The sequence below is a fragment of the Platalea leucorodia genome (assembly GCF_965183815.1).
Source record: "Platalea leucorodia genome assembly, chromosome: 20".
Taxonomy (NCBI): domain Eukaryota; kingdom Metazoa; phylum Chordata; class Aves; order Pelecaniformes; family Threskiornithidae; genus Platalea; species Platalea leucorodia.
Genome location: NC_138842.1, coordinates 3,969,330 through 3,986,563, shown reverse-complemented (window position 1 = coordinate 3,986,563; position 17,234 = coordinate 3,969,330). Strand labels below are relative to the sequence as shown.

The 17,234-nt window shown below is 43.8% G+C and overlaps 2 protein-coding genes across 2 annotated transcripts in view; one reads left to right on the top strand and one right to left on the bottom strand.

The window, feature by feature from the left end:
- NCAPD3 (non-SMC condensin II complex subunit D3) overlaps nt 1–6,477 on the top strand; it is a 29,990-nt gene extending 23,513 nt beyond the window's left edge. Inside the window, exons 28-35 of the mRNA XM_082330855.1 lie at nt 589–699; nt 1,118–1,273; nt 2,065–2,237; nt 2,480–2,619; nt 2,746–2,823; nt 5,743–5,817; nt 5,918–5,978; nt 6,071–6,477. Coding sequence (XP_082186981.1) covers nt 589–699; nt 1,118–1,273; nt 2,065–2,237; nt 2,480–2,619; nt 2,746–2,823; nt 5,743–5,817; nt 5,918–5,978; nt 6,071–6,182 — 906 coding nt within the window. The 3' untranslated portion in view covers nt 6,183–6,477. The remainder of the gene's footprint in view (nt 1–588; nt 700–1,117; nt 1,274–2,064; nt 2,238–2,479; nt 2,620–2,745; nt 2,824–5,742; nt 5,818–5,917; nt 5,979–6,070) is intronic.
- A 1,402-nt stretch (nt 6,478–7,879) lies between these two features.
- JAM3 (junctional adhesion molecule 3) overlaps nt 7,880–17,234 on the bottom strand; it is a 31,696-nt gene continuing 22,341 nt past the window's right edge. The window contains exons 2-9 of the mRNA XM_082330574.1: nt 15,736–15,801; nt 14,732–14,845; nt 13,716–13,868; nt 13,277–13,479; nt 12,827–12,926; nt 12,350–12,479; nt 11,063–11,117; nt 7,880–10,414 (exon numbers count right to left, since the gene is read on the bottom strand). Coding sequence (XP_082186700.1) covers nt 10,379–10,414; nt 11,063–11,117; nt 12,350–12,479; nt 12,827–12,926; nt 13,277–13,479; nt 13,716–13,868; nt 14,732–14,845; nt 15,736–15,801 — 857 coding nt within the window. The 3' untranslated portion in view covers nt 7,880–10,378. The remainder of the gene's footprint in view (nt 10,415–11,062; nt 11,118–12,349; nt 12,480–12,826; nt 12,927–13,276; nt 13,480–13,715; nt 13,869–14,731; nt 14,846–15,735; nt 15,802–17,234) is intronic.

The window sequence follows — 17,234 nt, the reverse complement described above, 5'->3', positions numbered from 1 at the left end:
GTCGTGGGAAGAGGGCTGGCCACCATACTGGGAGGAATTTTACCTTTCTGCAGTGGAGAAACTCGCACAAAAATTATCCAAGTAACATAGCGATGCCAATGACATACTGTGCCTGTAGGCTGTTATTCAGGCTCTTTCTGCAGGCCCGCTCTCATCTGAGGGCACCTGTGGAAGCACTGTGTGTTGTAAAAACAAAACATTAAGGCTAAATTTGTGAAGGGTGCTTGTAATTGAGGGGTCAGTTGGAGTAATCAGAAATGCATTTCCTCTGAAGTCAGTGAAGCTATGCTAGGCTCCATTTGTTCCGCAGATCTCTTACTGGTAAAACATTTGAGCATAACAATGTTTCTTGTGCACCTTTTGGCAATTTGCTTTCAGTGTGAGAACTGACTGAATTAGTGGTGTATCTTAAAAGACCCCACTTACGTTAAAAGCCTGCGTACATGCGTGCGGCATAAGAGCAGGCTTAATTGCGGTAATTCCCGTGCTATGGAGGGATAACTCCTCTCACTTAGGCCATTCATCTAACCACAGAGTGGCTTCTCCTTTATTGCATCGCGTAACTGTTCGTGCCTTGTTCAAACAAAGGTTCAAAAGAAGAACTTTGTAGAAAATATCATCCCAATAATCACGTCACTGAAGTCTTTGATGGAGCAGAAGAGGATCCCAGCTCTTAGGGACCTTATGAACTACCTGCGGGTAAGGGGAAGTGTTTTCTTGTTGGTTTTTTTTTCCCCTCTGTTGAGTTAATGTGTTACATGTGCAATCGGTAATGGAACGAACAGCCTTCTTAGAAGGAAATTTAGAAGGCATATGATGTTGTGACACTGCCACTGTGTTAAATAATGTGGGAGGTGGAGGGATTTTAGATAAGGATCTCACAGTGTGTTATGTGTGAGCGTCCTCAGTGGAACGTGGGCAGAACGCTTGAATGCTGGAAAGCTTTTTCATGTTCCGAAGTACAAATTGGAATCGAAACTCTTAGTCTGTTAAAAACACCTCTGCTCTACCAACTGGTATTTCCTTTTGCACTTAAGCAGCTGTGATCTGAATGGAGACATGAATCAGTAGTCAGGAGAGATTTCTGAAAGAGTTTAAACATTCCTTATTGCTCCAGGAAATGATGCAAGATTACCGAAATGAAATCAAAGACTTCTTTGCTGTGGACAAGCAGCTGGCAGCCGAGCTGGAGTACGATATGAAGAAATATGAAGAGCAGCTGGCCAGGGAGAAGGAGTCAGACCAAGAGCAGGTCTCGGCAGCGCAGGCAGAGGTTTGTTGGTGCCATTAACTTTGTATACGTACTGTCTCCTCTGCTAAAGTTTGTGCACACATAACACCCAGACTCTGTATGTCTGTGGACCTTGTTACAGCACTTTTAACAGAATGGTTATGTAATGTTCTCATACTTCTTCACATTTGCTGACGGAAGCTTTGGTTTCAGAGTGATTTAATATGCTTAGAACGACAACAAACAACACACGTTAGGCAAAGAGGAGCAGCAAGCAATTAATGTAAAAAGAATTCAATTTAAAGGGAAAACCAAGTCTAATTTGCCACTGGCTGTGCTTACATGTTGTATTGCTCTCTGTTCCCAGAGCGCAAAAGATGATAAACAGGTCAAAAAGAAAAGGGTTCATTTTGTCTGACTTTAGGTGTATACAGAGCGGAAACTTACATCTGGCCTCGTCACGCAGATCCTCTTTTAAAGTTAGCGTAAAGAAATAAGCGTGTGCTTGGGTCAGTTGTCCTGAACTATTTTAGATGCGTACCTTAAGATGAGATGACTTCTACCCTGGAAGTACCTTTCTCTCTCTGCTGACTTTAAAAGAGCACCTATATATAGACTTCTAAACTAGGACATGTGTACCCCATCAAAAGTTCCTATTCGCTTCTTGTTAAAATTTTGGCCAATAAATTCTTTCACCCTGGCACCCCTCTACGTCCATCACACAAAGGGCAGTTCTTAATCACACAGCACGTAGGTCTAAGCATCTTGTATCTAGGGTTTTCTACACTTGTATCCATTGTTAGACATACGATCTTTTCCTCTGTTTTCTGTAGCAACCTCTATCTTTGGAGACAGCTGTACCACCTTCTGGTGGCTGGAATAATAATGCTCAGTCTCCTGTAAGTGGGAGACAGTCCTTGCCACCTGGATCGAGTCCTTCCTCTGTGCCTTCTGAGTTTCTTGCACATAGTGCTGATGTTCTGAAACAACAATTACTCAGTTGCAGGTATGGGTTTTTCTTTATATTACTGGTTATGATATTCTGCAGGGCTATTGCTTTGCTTATCCACTCCTTACTTAGTGGTATGAAAGTCACCAGCGTTGCAGCATCATCTTCTCCGTTACATTTGGTGTTTAAGATCATAAGGGATTGGGAGGGGAGAGGTCTCTCTCCTCATTACATGTATCTCATCCAGGCTTGCAGAAGGAAATCGCTTCACTGTTTCTGTCCTGTTTTTTGCCCTGTAGGCCAGCATCCTTGAGCACGCTTGCCATCCTGAACTCTGCCAGAAAAGCAACGGAAGCCAGAAGCAAGCAACGCAGCAAGAGTGTTGGAGGAAGTTTATCGGCTGTATCGCTTCCATCAAGCGCAGCTGGCAGCAAGCGAGGTAGGAAGCTTGCTGCAAACTCATCTGGCGTTGGCCTAGATCTAGTTGACACAGCCTGATTGTTAGACCCTTGAGGTCTGTAAGTGAATACATTTCTATTCTTGATTATGTCCTTGTTATTTCTAGTATCCATTCAAAGCCTGAATCAACAGTCTACCGGAGAAAATGTTTCTGTGGTGGGCCGTGCAATCAGCACACCAGAACGTAAGTATAACCCAAAGAAACCCTTTCCAAATTGGGCTGAGCACTCATTCTCTGAGAGAGGTAGCAATGCATGGCTCCCCTAAAGAGCAGAGAAAACTAGTCATTGGTAGCTACAGATTATGTATTTATCTAAATGGTTGTAGTAAATAAGAACTGTTCTGAAATTGAAGGTCTCAGATGAATGATGTGCATAGGAAAGGACAGTCCAATACTATATATTATTATATTATAGTATATTATAGTATTGAGTCAGTGCAGGAAAGCTTTTATTTTGGGCTGCTGAAGTAACAGAGCTACTGCCCTTTCTTCCTTCATCAACTCTGGGGTGCCGAGGAGGCATGTCGTCGTCGTTCCTTAATAGCATGCGTTGCCCGAAGTGTGCAAGATTCTGTTGCGTTGAGACATTTGCTCTCCTTAACTCTGGAAGCATAGCTTACCATTTTTAGACTGAATTACAGAACCCTACTGTGGAGGAGGGGTTGAAGGCCTGATCCTTTTCAGCTCTAAGACAGGGGGTTCCTGTTGTCCAAACAAAGGATCTCAGGTGAGCTACGACCTGCTTCTAGAGCAGGCAGTGACCTGTGACAATTGCAGGAGAACACAAAGATCTGCTCATGTGGGATTAATAACCTGCACGGTCATTTCTGACTCTGTGTGTGTGTGTTCTACCCCAAGAAAGAACTGAAATGAGCATTGGAGAATGAATGATTTGTGGTTTTTTTACTCTACTGTGGAAATTAAAGTAAAAATACACAGAGAGGAATCTCTAACACGCAAATTGTGAGACTCTGCTGTGCTTATGTCCACTGCAGTTGAATCGCCATCTCACAAAACCTGACCTTCAAAAGTTAGGTTTTATTGGAAAATTCTGACAGCCCCGCAGCATTCTGCAGCGTCGCTTTCTGCAAGCGCAAGGGGCAGTTACAGTAAACGACAAACGGAGCTGAGTTCCAGCAGTAGATTCCTTTCCTTTATGTCAGTTTGGTGCTGCGCTCCTTTAGGGCATCTCCGTTGTAGCGCGAATTGTGGGTGTGATGAACGCCCTCACGCGCTCTGGAGAGAGCTCCCGTTAAGCTGGGAGTACAGGTGAGTGTCTGACAGGTCATCTCTCATTAGGCAGCTGTGAATTGTTGCGGGGAGGGGTCGATGTTGCAGAAGCATAGGTATCTGACTGCGCTCTTTGCCTGTATCTGTGCAAACTCCTGACCTGCAGGCACACAGGAGAGCAAGCGACATGTAGCCACTAAGGCAGTCAGCTGTGCGGCAGTCTGCAAACACCTGACATCCGCGAGCAGGCAGGAGCAAACCAGCGGCACTGATGTGCATCCACTGGAAAACCCGACCCTTCTCTTCCCTGTGTGCTCCGCTGTTTGGCTAGATTTGTCTGCCTCAATGTTTCTCTTTGCAGCCTGAGCAACAAACAATGATCTTTTTGCAAAAAAATTGGGGGCATGTTTTTAGAGAGCAGAAATCTTTAAGCGCCATATCTCTGTCTGGAAGCTTGCGTGGCTGTTTCTCTTGAGCACCATATGGTGAAAAGGAGGAAGGATGTTAATCTGCAGTGGTACTAGGGCTGAATTCCTACTTTGCTTCGAGGCAGCATGTGTCCTTCAGCAGGGAGACAAACTGTACAGAGCAGTATCATCACTTCAGTTAGCGTGTGTTGAGCCATCTGCATGGTGGCGCTGGGTCTTGCAGGCTGGTAGACAATCAAAATGAAACATTTTTATTTCTCTGGTATATCATTCTAAAACTATTGGAGATGCAGCTCTTTGTAAACCATTTTGTACTTGAGAAGAACAGCTGTCTCTTCTCTTTACCTTATTCGACCATTCTGGCTGTCACTCTCTCCCCTGCTGTCTTTGGGTCTCCTTCTCAACTTCGTTACTTTGGGAATGGCTAAGTGGGTCTGGGCAAGTGCAGATTGCTTCACTGTGGTAGAGAAACGCATGTTGTGAAGATGCCACCTTGGATGGCATGGGAAGCCCTACCTGATGACAGTTCTCTACCGTGTCCTTCCTCCCTTCCTTCCTTTCACATAAACTTCTCATTAACCAAGATAACTTGTTAAGGCACACACTGCACAGAGTCGGGACACTTGCAGGTCAGCCTTGAGAGATGCAGAGGCCAACTGAGGCAGGTAGATAGATCAAGTTGGATTTCCACTACAAGCTTCAGTGATTCCAGGACAGGGAAGCGGTTAAAGAGCAAACCCAGGTAGTCTGTAGAAAGAAGTCCTTTTACCAGAGTTTCCAACTCCTGCCCTATAAAGCACTTTCTACCTTAATTCCTTGTGAAAGATTCTGGGAAACATGAGCATAAAACAGAGCGTTCAGTAAAGTAAAATCTGAATATTGTGACATCTCTCCCGAGATAAATGACAGGAAAGAGACAGCTGACAACTATGGCCTATTCAGGCAAGCTAAATTCTACTTAGCTTCCTTGTCAAGTGATTCCTCTTTTCTGGCTGCAGGCAGTTCCTTACAGAAGGGCTGTTCATGTTCTTTGTCCGTCTTCAGGGGCCCCATATTCTGCCTTGACTAGGCAAAGCAACTGGCCTGACTCTAACTTGGTGTTGTGAAAGATGGCGAAGCTTCAGTTCAAGGTGTGGCTCTCCCACCTGGGTGGGACAAGGAGGTGCGTGACTGAGGTCCCATATTTAAATTCATTTCCTCCACATAGAAGGGAGGCTGTAAGTCTGGAGAATGAAGCTGATGTGCACAGATGGCCCATCAGATTCAGCACATAGTTTTGAGGCTGGACGGGAGACACCGAGATCTGCTGGAGAAAGGAGAGATGTATATGTGCTTGCAATTAACTGGATATACTTACTCTGTGACACTTAAGTGTCCTACTACAGCATGCCTTGCCCTCTGGCTATGTCACAAGCTGACTGCTAATATGTGCTTTTTCTTTCAGAGACCATTAATGACTTGACTTTTGGTGCTGGGGTCAGTTATATCAGCTTGACGCACACACCCGGTTCAGCTCCAGGCAAGTTCTCTTTGTAATTCTAATTTGAGGGGGGAAAAAAACCCAAATGATCAAATCTGTGGCACTTTTTAAAATATGAAAATATATGCATTATTTGCAGAGAAGAAAGAGGCTGAGGATGAGCCAAGAGATATTATCTGTTTGACATCACCAGAGAAACCGTAAGTTCAACGCAGGTCTGAAACAGCAATCACAGTGAGAAAGACTGGTAAAGTGCTTTAAAATAAACGGTTGTTCTGCTTCCCTCTTCTAGCCCGTCCCTGCCACGGGAATGGAAAGTAGAATCCCCAGCAAGGAAAAAAAGCAGCCAACGTGTCCCTCTGAGACGGTCCCAGCGAAGGACTCCACTGAAACCAGACAACTGATGCTTTCATTGAACTTTTGTACAGAATCATCATGTTGCCCGAAATCTGTCCTTTTCCTCTGTACTTGTAAATCATTGTGGGCACACGTCCTTCCTTCCTTATCTATTCTTATTTGGTTTTTACATGAAACTGTCTAGAATATGGGCATACAAAGCCTGCATTAACACATGTATGTATTATAAACTGCTGCTGTTGACAAAGCTCACTGGAGTGGTAGAAAGCTGCAGTATAAAGGGAGGCCTGCTCCTCACTCACAGGATGTATAATTTGTCCATTTGGAAAAGTAAGAGCATAATGTTGCCACAAGCTTAGCAATAAATGCATTTATCACAGCTTGCAGGGAGTGAGTGGCTCAGCTTATTTACTCGATCCCTCATTGTCCCTCTTGGTTATATACTAGAGTTGCTTTATTTTGAACAAAGGTATAACAGCTTGTCACTGCCACACCCCTAAATCTGGTAATTGCACGCTACATCACCTCTTATTTGTTGTGCAAACTCCTGTGTGTATGAACAGCCTTAATGTTCTTTTATATGGAATATTTCCATTCTTGAACTATGTTATTTCCAACTATTAAAATTCTATGAAAATAAATGGTTACAGAATTAATTCCACCCACAGCTTCTCTCCTCTTCTTCATCTGACAGAGAAATTATTTTTTTCTATAGATTTCTACAGCCTCAAAGTCTCTTCTACTACGTCGCTGGTATCTTAGGCACGCAGTTCAATTAATGTTGGACCCAGCAGCTTTTAAATATAGACTCGTACTTGACTGCAAGCAGGAAATGAGTAACTCACTAAAATCAAGGTTGGTAAGTCATATGCATAGCTTTGCTGTGCTCTGCGCAGATAACTTGTTTATCGTAAATGCGCTGTGTAAATGCTGGAATCTGACCCTTCCTGAGTCTCTCTGATGCCCTGTTAACCTAATTGAAGTTTTTCCCGTTGCTAACGTCTATTACAGAGCTCTTGCCCTAGATGTCATTGAAACTTGAAAATGGAACCTGTTTTACTCATGGTGGATTGTCTTACTCAGACATGAACAACAGAAACGGAGCAGGCTTCTCGCTGCAAGTGGAAACAGAGGCTGAGCGTGCTTTTGCCACAGCCCTTCCACAGGCACTTACCTCCTGCACTGGAATCCCATTTGCCCTCACTTTCCCTATTCTGTTTTGAAGATCAGAGAAACCTTCAAGTGAGGTTAAACTTTATTCTCAAAGTCAGAGTCAAAACCTGGGAACAGGGGACATATGGAATGGCTTTGGCTTAAGCGACAGTCAGTTATGGCCACATCCATTTATTTTGTACCTTCTCTCCTGCCTTAAAATATTATTTAACCACTTTGAATGGTAAATTGGAACAGTTCCATTTCCTACTTCGTGCTCTTCTAGTTTTTGTTCTGTCCTCGAGCAGCATTTAGATGAGCCCAGTGAGCATTAATCCGTCTTCTCTAGAAAAGAACCAGGGATAGACAAGTGTCCAAGAACAAACTGATGAAGAGCAAGATACCTTGGACTTTCTGTAACCTTCAGCCCAATACAAGTACGTGAGTGCTCTGACAGAAGAGACTTTCCCTTATTTCACTGAATTGAGAACAGAAGCTTCCAATAATATGGCTGTTTAAAACCAAAACCAAACAAAAAACCCTACAAAAATGCTTCATAGCTTGGTATTTATGTAAAACATTCTTGGCAAAGTTAAACGTAATACATTAGTACAAACCTGAATATTATTCACAATGATACAATGAATTCCATCAATCAGATCTCATGAGCTGTATCAGGGGGATCATCTCCCCTTCTCTCGTTAGAGATGCCACTGTCACATTTTAGAACTGAAAAATAAGTCTTGATTCTTAGCTTGCTGGCTTTTCACACGAAGGCTGCCTTTGGCTCATGGTGAGACTGTAGATTGTGCTCCCATAGTGCCCAGAGCTACTCTGATTCAAACCTTTTCCTTCTCTCCCTTATTATAGGTATCCTAAAAGCAGCATAGAAAAGGAGTAGTGGATATACAGAAGGTGCAAAGGAATGTTACGGTCACTACTGTCAGAATGATTAGAGGCAGCGTGCAGCCAGTGAACAGTACAGTGTGGCTTGGTCGAAGAGCATGTCTTGAGAAGGTAACCATAATGTAGTTGCAAGATAGCAGTGGTAATGTCCGAGTTACACAGAGAACGTACGGTTATTGCTGCCCCATCCTTATTTTTACTTTCATTAGCAAAAGAAGAAGTGGTAACACTTTGTTTAGGCAAAACAAATGCAGCAATGGCATGTCCAGCGAGGCCCCTAGGAAACAAAGCAGATTAATGCAGAACGCTAAAAAATAACACTGACAGTCCAAATCGTCAAGTATCCAAAATACTGTATACAGGAAAAGTTAAGACAACTCAATTCATATTGGAAATACAAGAACACTAAATTATGCTACATTAAAAAAAAATTCTTAAACCACAGCACAGTTCTAGTGTTGCATCCACATCTTGCAGTCTTATATTGCCCAATGCTGTTCAACACTATCAACATACATGTTTCTGGGAAACACGTGTTTCCAATTATTCTCTCTAAAGGCAAGAGAACTAGATTTGTTTTCTTTTTTTTTTTTTTCTTTTCTTTTACCATCTAGAGAAAAGTTGCAACTGACACTACAAAAGTGCTTTTGTATTGAGCTTTTGCTTTCCTAACTCCAGAAACAGTTGCCTTGGCTATGCAGTTTAAACCTGTAAAGTTGCCATAGCTGTCACACTGTGTTAGTGCTTTAGGGAACTTGCAGAGGGGTAGCAGACATTGAAGTCACTCTGTCACCTTGTTGGAACTGAATCCAAAAGCCATCCCTGGATATTTCTTGCAACAACAAAAACAAAGTGTTGGTCACTGGCAAGAAAAGTAAGTTTTCTATATAAGAAAGTTGATAGCTCCTGCCATAAATTTACAAAAACTATCCCTGAGTGACTCTGTTCTGTGTCTGGTAAGACCTCTTGTGACAAGAAAATTGCTGAAGCTAGCTTAAGAGGAAGGAGATGCTGTTCCACCTGCAGTTTTTTATTACACTTTGCAATAATACTGATATGCTCTGACAGTGCCATACTATAGCAACATTTGAGCTCCTCTCTGTAGCTTAAAAAGTAAAAAAATAGCTACATTCCTTAAACACTGCTGGCATCATGTATTTACACTTTAAATAGAAATGTTACCTTTTCTGAAGTAATCAAAATATATCTTTGCAAAAAATTTAGAATGTGGGATTTTACAAAATAAATGGAGAAGGTAAAAAAGCTTGAAGACACCTCAGTACCTTTTATGGGAATCTTAGCCCCTGAAAGTATTTGGCTTTAATTTTCCTGAAAGGGATGTCTTAGCACTAGGTTCTCTGCCTCCACTATAAGCCTCTTTAAAACACCAGAAGACGCAAGAGGCAAGCCTGCTTTGTGCAGATTAGAATGAAGGGTTACCTGCGTGCAACGGGTTTTCTATAAAGCAGTGAACAGAAGCAATCCTTCTGGCCTGATGCTGCCCGTGTTTCATGTTAAATGGAGTAACGAGAATTCAGTAAGTTTACAAAAGGGCTGAGAACAGTAGTTGCGTTTACTGTAGCGGTATCTGTCACTGTAGGCTATTCAGATACCGCGTTCTGCACCTGAGCAGTCAGAGTCAAAAGCGCAAGACAATCACAAATGTGTAAAAGTCACCAGCCAGGCCTGGGCAACAAGCTGCTGAGAGGAAGGCTCCCCTTGCATGGATAAATCTTATTCTTTGAAGTCCGTCTATCGCCGTATCAGCACCTTTTTTGTCTACTAGTAATTTGTACTAGTAATGTCTACTACACGTTTACCTAACGCTGTTCCCCTGGTTGGTTTGCACATTGTGGCTGTGTCCCTGCAGCACAAATAGAAGGCAATTCCACAAACTTCCACAGCCCAGTCTCTTGGGAAGTATTAAAATGCTTCCTTAGTCCAAGGACAGGTTTAGGTGATCCTGTTGGTATCTCCGGAGGCAGGGGAGACGCAAGTTGGGCAGTGAGGAGTTACTTTAAACTTTGGCAAAGAAAAAAAAGATATACAGATAGCTAGCTATCAAGTTCTTGTGTGTTCCAAACTCTTCCAAGCGCACTTAATTCATCTTTTGCTCTTGCTTTGAGTTCCTGGAGGAGGTATTTTCACACTTGCTTTTGCTGGTTTGCAATATTCTTTTGGTGTCTTAGATGACAAATGAAGACTTGTGTCTGAAGTCACCCTGCAAGAAAACAGTTCTGGATGTAGGAAGGATCTAGTGGCTTTCCCAGGCACCTCTTTGTTCCTGCTGCCCCCAACTGCAAGATGCCCGTGAAAGGCAGACCCAACCTGTATAACTTCTAGCATTCGGTCTAGGTGGCACCCGCTTCCAGCTGGTGAGGAGAGGGAGCCACCACTCATACTGGCCAGACGCTCCTTCTCCTGCTGTCCTCCTCACATACCAAGGCATGGCAGGGGACTTTCTCATTCCCTCTTCAGTTTCTCTGCTAATAGGGAGAGGCTTTTTCTGATCTTAAGCTTAGTGATCTATTCAAATCCCAAAATGCAAATTCTCTTGTAAAAGCATCACGGCCTGCCCACTTAATCCAATGAAACTCATCCTAAGGGGGTCAAGCCATAAGATAACTGAGACAGAGCAGAGCTGCATTTGATAGCTCTTGGCATCAGTCACTTAAGGCAACTTAAACTGTTCATCGTTTCTAAGGAAATGACTCAGCCTTCACCCTTCTGTTTTCTCTATGTTCTAAATCCTTGCTTCTGAGTGGTGCCCACTCTAAGAAAGTCTGTAGGCCCTAAAAAAGCTAGTAGTCCTCTGCCCACCCTCTTCCTCTCCTAAACAGAGAGATGTTAAATGCAAATCATTGGTTACCTCATCATCTGTCCGGATATAGTTAACACCATCGGGTTTTGCTGGAGTCTTGTAGCTGAAATAAAGGAAAAGATTTCATTTCTGGGACAAGGAGACAGGAGGATTTTGGAGAGGAGGTGCTCAGAAAGATGAAAATGAGGAAGAGCGGCCGAATGAAAAGAAAGCAGAGAGAAACCCAGCTCATTGCTCAAATGATAGATCTGTGCTTATTCCATCATTTGTCATGACTGGGATTTTTTTTCTAAATTCCCCTTCAGCACAGGGTAAAAAAGATTGCTGTATGCTTCCACAAGACTAATTCTGCAAAGAGATTAACTGATTCTTTTCTGGGCTCTCCTGCTCTGGTCCCTGTGCACTACCTTTCTGTGTGCCTCCTGCATTGTTTCCTGCAGCAATTATAAAGTTCATTTTAAACCTTCACTGCCAGATGCCTTCAGCATTTTCCTTAGTTATACGGAAGCGCCACTTGTTTGCAATCCCACAGGAATTCAGAATTTATATACGACTGTCAAGTCCAGTGTATGCCAACCCTCAGCTGCATTTAAATAGGATATTTGGAGCTTTTTCTGAAAAACAAACCAAACCAAACCAAAAAAGACAGGACTTCTGCTGAAAAGCAACAGTTAACATGGAACAAATCTATCTGGTGAGAATCTTGGTTTTACATATATTATCTCTTCTACAGATTCTGTAAGGATATCAAGGCTTGTTTCTGATGCTAATGCTGTTGGTTTTAACATTTTAATGTGCATTCTAAAATGGTTGTTTTTAATCCCAAATTTAGGTTCTCACAACTAGTGAGATTTCCTGCAGAGAGCCTACTCTTCTGCATATATTTTCTATGCATGTCCTGATGCTTTAAACTAATTGTGCAGTGAGCTCTGTTCATTAAATTGTAGACCTCATTATGCCAACAGCACATAACCTGTTGGACAAACACCTGTGGGCACTTAATTGTGCTGGTCTCCCCTCCCCGTGCAAAGCATGATGATATTAGAGCACAGCTTTCACTCCTCTGTCTGGTCTTGGTAGCAAGCGCAAGAGGAGCCACACCAAAATTCTCCCTTAGGCAAATTAACCTTCGGCATGGTGCAGGGTTTGCAGCGGGGAATTGGATACTTCAAGAACTGGGCTGGCCTGTAGCCTTTGGTAGGGAACTAGGAAGAAATATGTCGAAGTCCGGCATTGAAATACATTTTAGCCACCAATTTCTGGCACCCTTCAGACTACTTCATGCTAGCTGTGGGCACAGGGACTTGTATAAGAACACTTTGAATCCCAGCTTACCTTTCCCCACTCTCTTTGCTATTTGCAAAGTAACCCCTTCTGTAGGCGCAGCAGATACCAAGAGTGATGAGCACCAAAACTGCTAGGACCACCAGGACTCCACCAATTATCCCACCAATATTGAGGTCATCTGGCAAAGACAGAAGCCATCATCCAGTATTTCTTCAAGGCAGTAGCAATATTCTAGCTTTGCATACACTAAAATGACATCTCTCAAATATTTTAAGCAAACCCCAATAATTCATAGGGACCTAGTGAGTCCCTGATTCCAAGACTAAAACTGTTCATGAATCTGAACAGTGTTTTAATGTTTCCCTGAATTTTTAGATTTTTTTTTTTCTTCCTGCATTTGGGGCTATGAGAAAGCAGGAAAGACTTAATGCTCTAAGATGTCCCCCTTCTTTCCATATGGTGATGACACTTTATTTATGGTGATATATTAATCAGCATTGATGAAAAGTATATAGAGCCACTCACAGACTTCCATCTCCTGCTCCTCACACTTGGCAAAGCCAGCGTCGTTTGTTGCTATGCAGGAGTAACGGCCTGTGTCGCCTTTGTGCACGGCATGGAAAACCTGGCGAGGAGAAAAGCGGGGGGAGCAGGACGTGAGAGAGAGAAGGCGCTGTGAGGATATAAGCATGTATAAGCAACCCTCCATTGCCCAGGGTTCACAGTAAGGCATCTTCCTTCCTTCTTTCTAAAATGGCATGTGGTATTGGCAGTGATCAAAACCAAACAGCTAGCATAGTATCTTCTTCCATGATTAATCTTCCCTTTCCCAAGTCATCCAGATCCTAGAACATCTAACCTTCTTCAAATTATACCTTCCTCGAAAGCCATGCAATGACTTTTTTCTTTTACAAGTGACCTTAAAAATAACCTGTCCAGTGAAACAAGTCTTGATTACATCTGTAAGGGCATTACCAGAGTGCCTGTGGTGGGATTCACGGTGTAGGAGGAATTCTGGAATTTGGCATTTGATTTTGTGTCTGGTGATAAAGGTTCACTGTTGCGGTACCAGCTGTAAGTGGACTTTGGGTAACCTTCATTCTCGTGGCAGTGAAGAGAGGCTGTCTTGCCAACAGGTACAGCTTTAGGCACAGTGCATCTGGGAGTCATAGGTTTCACTGTGGGAAAGACACAAACCATGTGAACGGCACTGCTGAGTTGAACTAAATAATTTCTGACATACTTTCTAAGATGGCTGTGCTACAAAGGCATCAAAACTTTCCACCATTTCCAGCTGGTTTTAAAGGAGAAATTCCAGAGTCTGTTGAGTGCCACTGTTTCAACTCTGGAGAGACTCACAGCCTCTTCTGTTAGCTAGCAGTGCTTGCAGAGGTATCTGGGTTTAAAGTAATACCTTGGACTGTAAGCTGGATATTAATCTCATCTATGGTTTTAGTATCAGAAGGTGCTGCCACTTCGCAGCGGTATGTGGCAGTGTCCATCCGGGTGGTGTTTTTAATCACCAGCGATGTCCGGCTCAGAATTTCTGCACGAGTCGCAAAGTCTCCTGATACAGAGGAAAAAGAGAGAAAAATTTCAGGGTAGTCACACAGACTAACTTTAGGCATCTGAACTAAGTGGTTGATCTTGGACTCTTTCTGGAGTCGAGAGAACCACCTGAAAGGAACTCGATGCTCTCAAGAGCCTTCCTCTCACCAGTGACCACAAAGGAAACCAACGCTGCTAACCATGGAAGAGGATGAACTGGAAAGCACCACCCCAAATCTCAAAAACTGTGGCAAAATTGGACTCCCAAGACAGCCTCGGGTCTCGTCTCCTTTGGAAGATTCATCTGGATGTGGCTGTTGGTCCCACCTAAAGTGCTGGAGTAATTCCAGATGGAGTCAAGCCCTACTGGCAGTCCTGTGTTTGAGTTTCACCGTCAAGCCAAAGAGTCTGCTGCCAATCACCTGCTCGCAGGATGCTGCAAAGCACTGCGCCACCTCCGCAGTAAGCACTGACAGCTCAAGAGAGAGATCCCTTCTGAGGTGCAGGGGAGCCCTCAGATTTCATGAGGAAAGACAGGAGGGGTCAGTGCCTGGTCCTGAGAGCTCAGACACCCAGTGACCTCCAGCAAGGACCAAGAGGTGCTGGAGAAGGGAAGCTGTAGCATTTCCTTTCTTACCCAAGAAGTATCTCCTACATAGGAACTCACTCCAGCTCTTTGTGGCTCCCTACTGTGAACTGTCAACAGGGCAGAGAGCAAAGAGCATCCTGCTCTCTCTCCATCTTGCACTTCGACTGCTGAACTCTAGTTCCAGAAGAAAGCAGCAAGACAGGCAGAGGTCCTGCCTTTTACAGACTTGTTTGTTCTCAGTTGTATTGTTTCTGAGGCTGTTTTGGAAGTCTAAGAACAATAAATGTTCATACCCTGCATTTTATTGTCAAAAAATACGTAAGAGGTTTCGCCATCTCGGATTTTCTTCCACTCGATTCTGGGATCTGGTGTTACGGTGGATTTAATGATGCAGGACAGCTCAACACCTAGCAGGAGAAATAAAGAAAGTAACAGATTAATAGGAAGCAGCTGTATTTTTGCTCTGCTTTAAGCAGTCTTGTACAGTGTTTTATTAGGAGATCCTGCCCACAAAGCAAAGCCTTCTCTTTCATCTGCCTCACAAACAGAAACACTGCTGGGTTTCAGGAGCTATTGGGGAAGATGGATTTTGGCCAGCAAAAATAATAGCCGAACAGATATCAACTATGGAGAGAAATGAACACACTGTTCTCTACAGGCTCTAACTTATGGCAAACAAGACCTTATGACAGGGTGAGTCCACAGCACTGTCTTGCTGCTAATCAGAGCCTACAATGTGAGTCAGGGATGCAGAATCTCCCTGGGTGGTGTCTCGTAATGTACTGAGGACCACGGTGCCTGGGGATAAATTCAGCAAACCCACTCCCCTTTGAAGCAGGCACTGTCATCTCTGTCTCCTCTACAGAAGAAGGCATCGCAGCAGGTTCGAGAGAGGTGGCTTACCCAGTATCACATTGCACGTCTGTAGTAGGGCCAAGATAAAATACAAACTTCCCGACCCCCTTTTCAGTATATTAATTGCAAGGCGACCGCCTTTCCTCCTTTTGGGATCCAGTTCAAAAAAGCACTTAGGCAGATACTTTGCAATGCCAATGGCTTGCAGGGGACTTCAATAAACCATTTCAATCAAGCGCTTTGCTAAACAGGGAGAGATACAGCCATATTCTTAAGCGCTTTTCTGAATCTCAGGCTCTCGGTTGTCCTGCCTCCCCCAAGAAACCAGATACCATGGGCAATAAGCAAAATTTTTCTCAATTGTTTGGACCGATGCAAATCCCCAGGCAGAGGGCAGTGCAGCCATCGCGTCCGGCAGCCAGCGGGCCCCCGCAGCACTCACTCTGGAATTCCTGCACCACGGGCTTGGTGTTGCTGGATGTCAGTTCCACAGCCAAGAGTCTGCAGCCTGGAAAAACAAACAGAAGGTAATAAGAAATAGCACAGCTCATAAGTCACCCAGCTAGAAACACACCGCCTGCTGAGAAACCTTCTCAGCCAGCAACATGGACTAACTTCCCTAGATAAAACCTATTCCTGACTACTAATGCCGGTCCAGCAGGCCTAAGTTTACTTAGGCGCTGTGGTGTAAATACAGGAAAATATAATTGTTAGAAGTAGCAATTAAAGAGGAGGATTAACATAATGGCACAAGAGCAGTGCCAGCACAAGCCATTTCCTCGTGCCTTATGCTTATGTAGATGGTAAGGGAACTCTTACTCTGACAATGCGAGAGTGAATGTATTATTTTGCAAATTATTTGATCATCAGGAAAGGACAGGAAACAGAGCAACCTCCAGAGTTCCGGTCAGTGCCTAAAAGATGAAATATGCCAGGCCTCTAACATATGCTGATTACATCTTCAAGTATTTTAAGACTCAGCGTGGTAATGTAAAATGCAAGGTAGTAAATCATGAAAGGACTGCGATTCAGGAGAAAACAGAGGAGTTCAGCTCTTTGGGTAGAGTCCCAGCCAGACTGACACTGGGACAAAAGCTCAATCATGCAATGCTGCAAGGCATCCGTATACCACAAGCTATTTCCCTTTACTGTACTTCCCGCTCTGAGCACCAAAATGTTTCCAATTAATACAGTAATTTTCCGTCTTTCGCGTATTATTTTTCGTAAAAAAATCTGCTTTCCATGTCTTTGCTGCTGTGCGTTTCACTGGAGCAGGTACCAACAACATTCACACGCTACTGGACAGCCACACTCACAAACAGCTCTCCTGAGGGAGAAGAAAGCAAGCAGGCAGTTTCCAGCACGGCGCAGTAGGAAGAAAGTGAACCAGACAGCAGAGGCAAGCCATGCCTTCATCACAGAGGATATTTTGGAACCAGGTGTCCTGGTTGTTGCAAAGCCCATCGCCTCTCAGTCAAGACTATGGTATTCTGCAAAACACAGGCTGCCCCAAAGCCCTGTCTTACAGGAGGAGGACATACTATAATCGGTGCCAGGTAATCAGCTACAGGGGGATGCCACGGCCCCATAGGCAACTTTGCTGTTACGACTCCAATCAGAAGTTTGTTGAAATCTAGGGGATGCCCACTGACATCACTGGGCATTCAATCAAACAGCAAGTTAAAGATGATGGAAACCAGTGCCTCAGTGACATGAAAAGAGATGTATCTAAAGGTGCAGACTGTTTTACTCGGAGCAAAAAAGTCATAACAAAGCTGAACAGAAAGCAGAAAACGCAGCTGAAGGGAGATGTGGAGGAAGAAAGGATCCTCAGCATCACGACAGCCTGGAAATTCCTGGCCTTCAGGGTGGAAAGCTTTTGGAGAGAGAGAATCTGACAATGCAGGGGCAAAATTCCTCTGGTGGAGTGGATCAGACAGC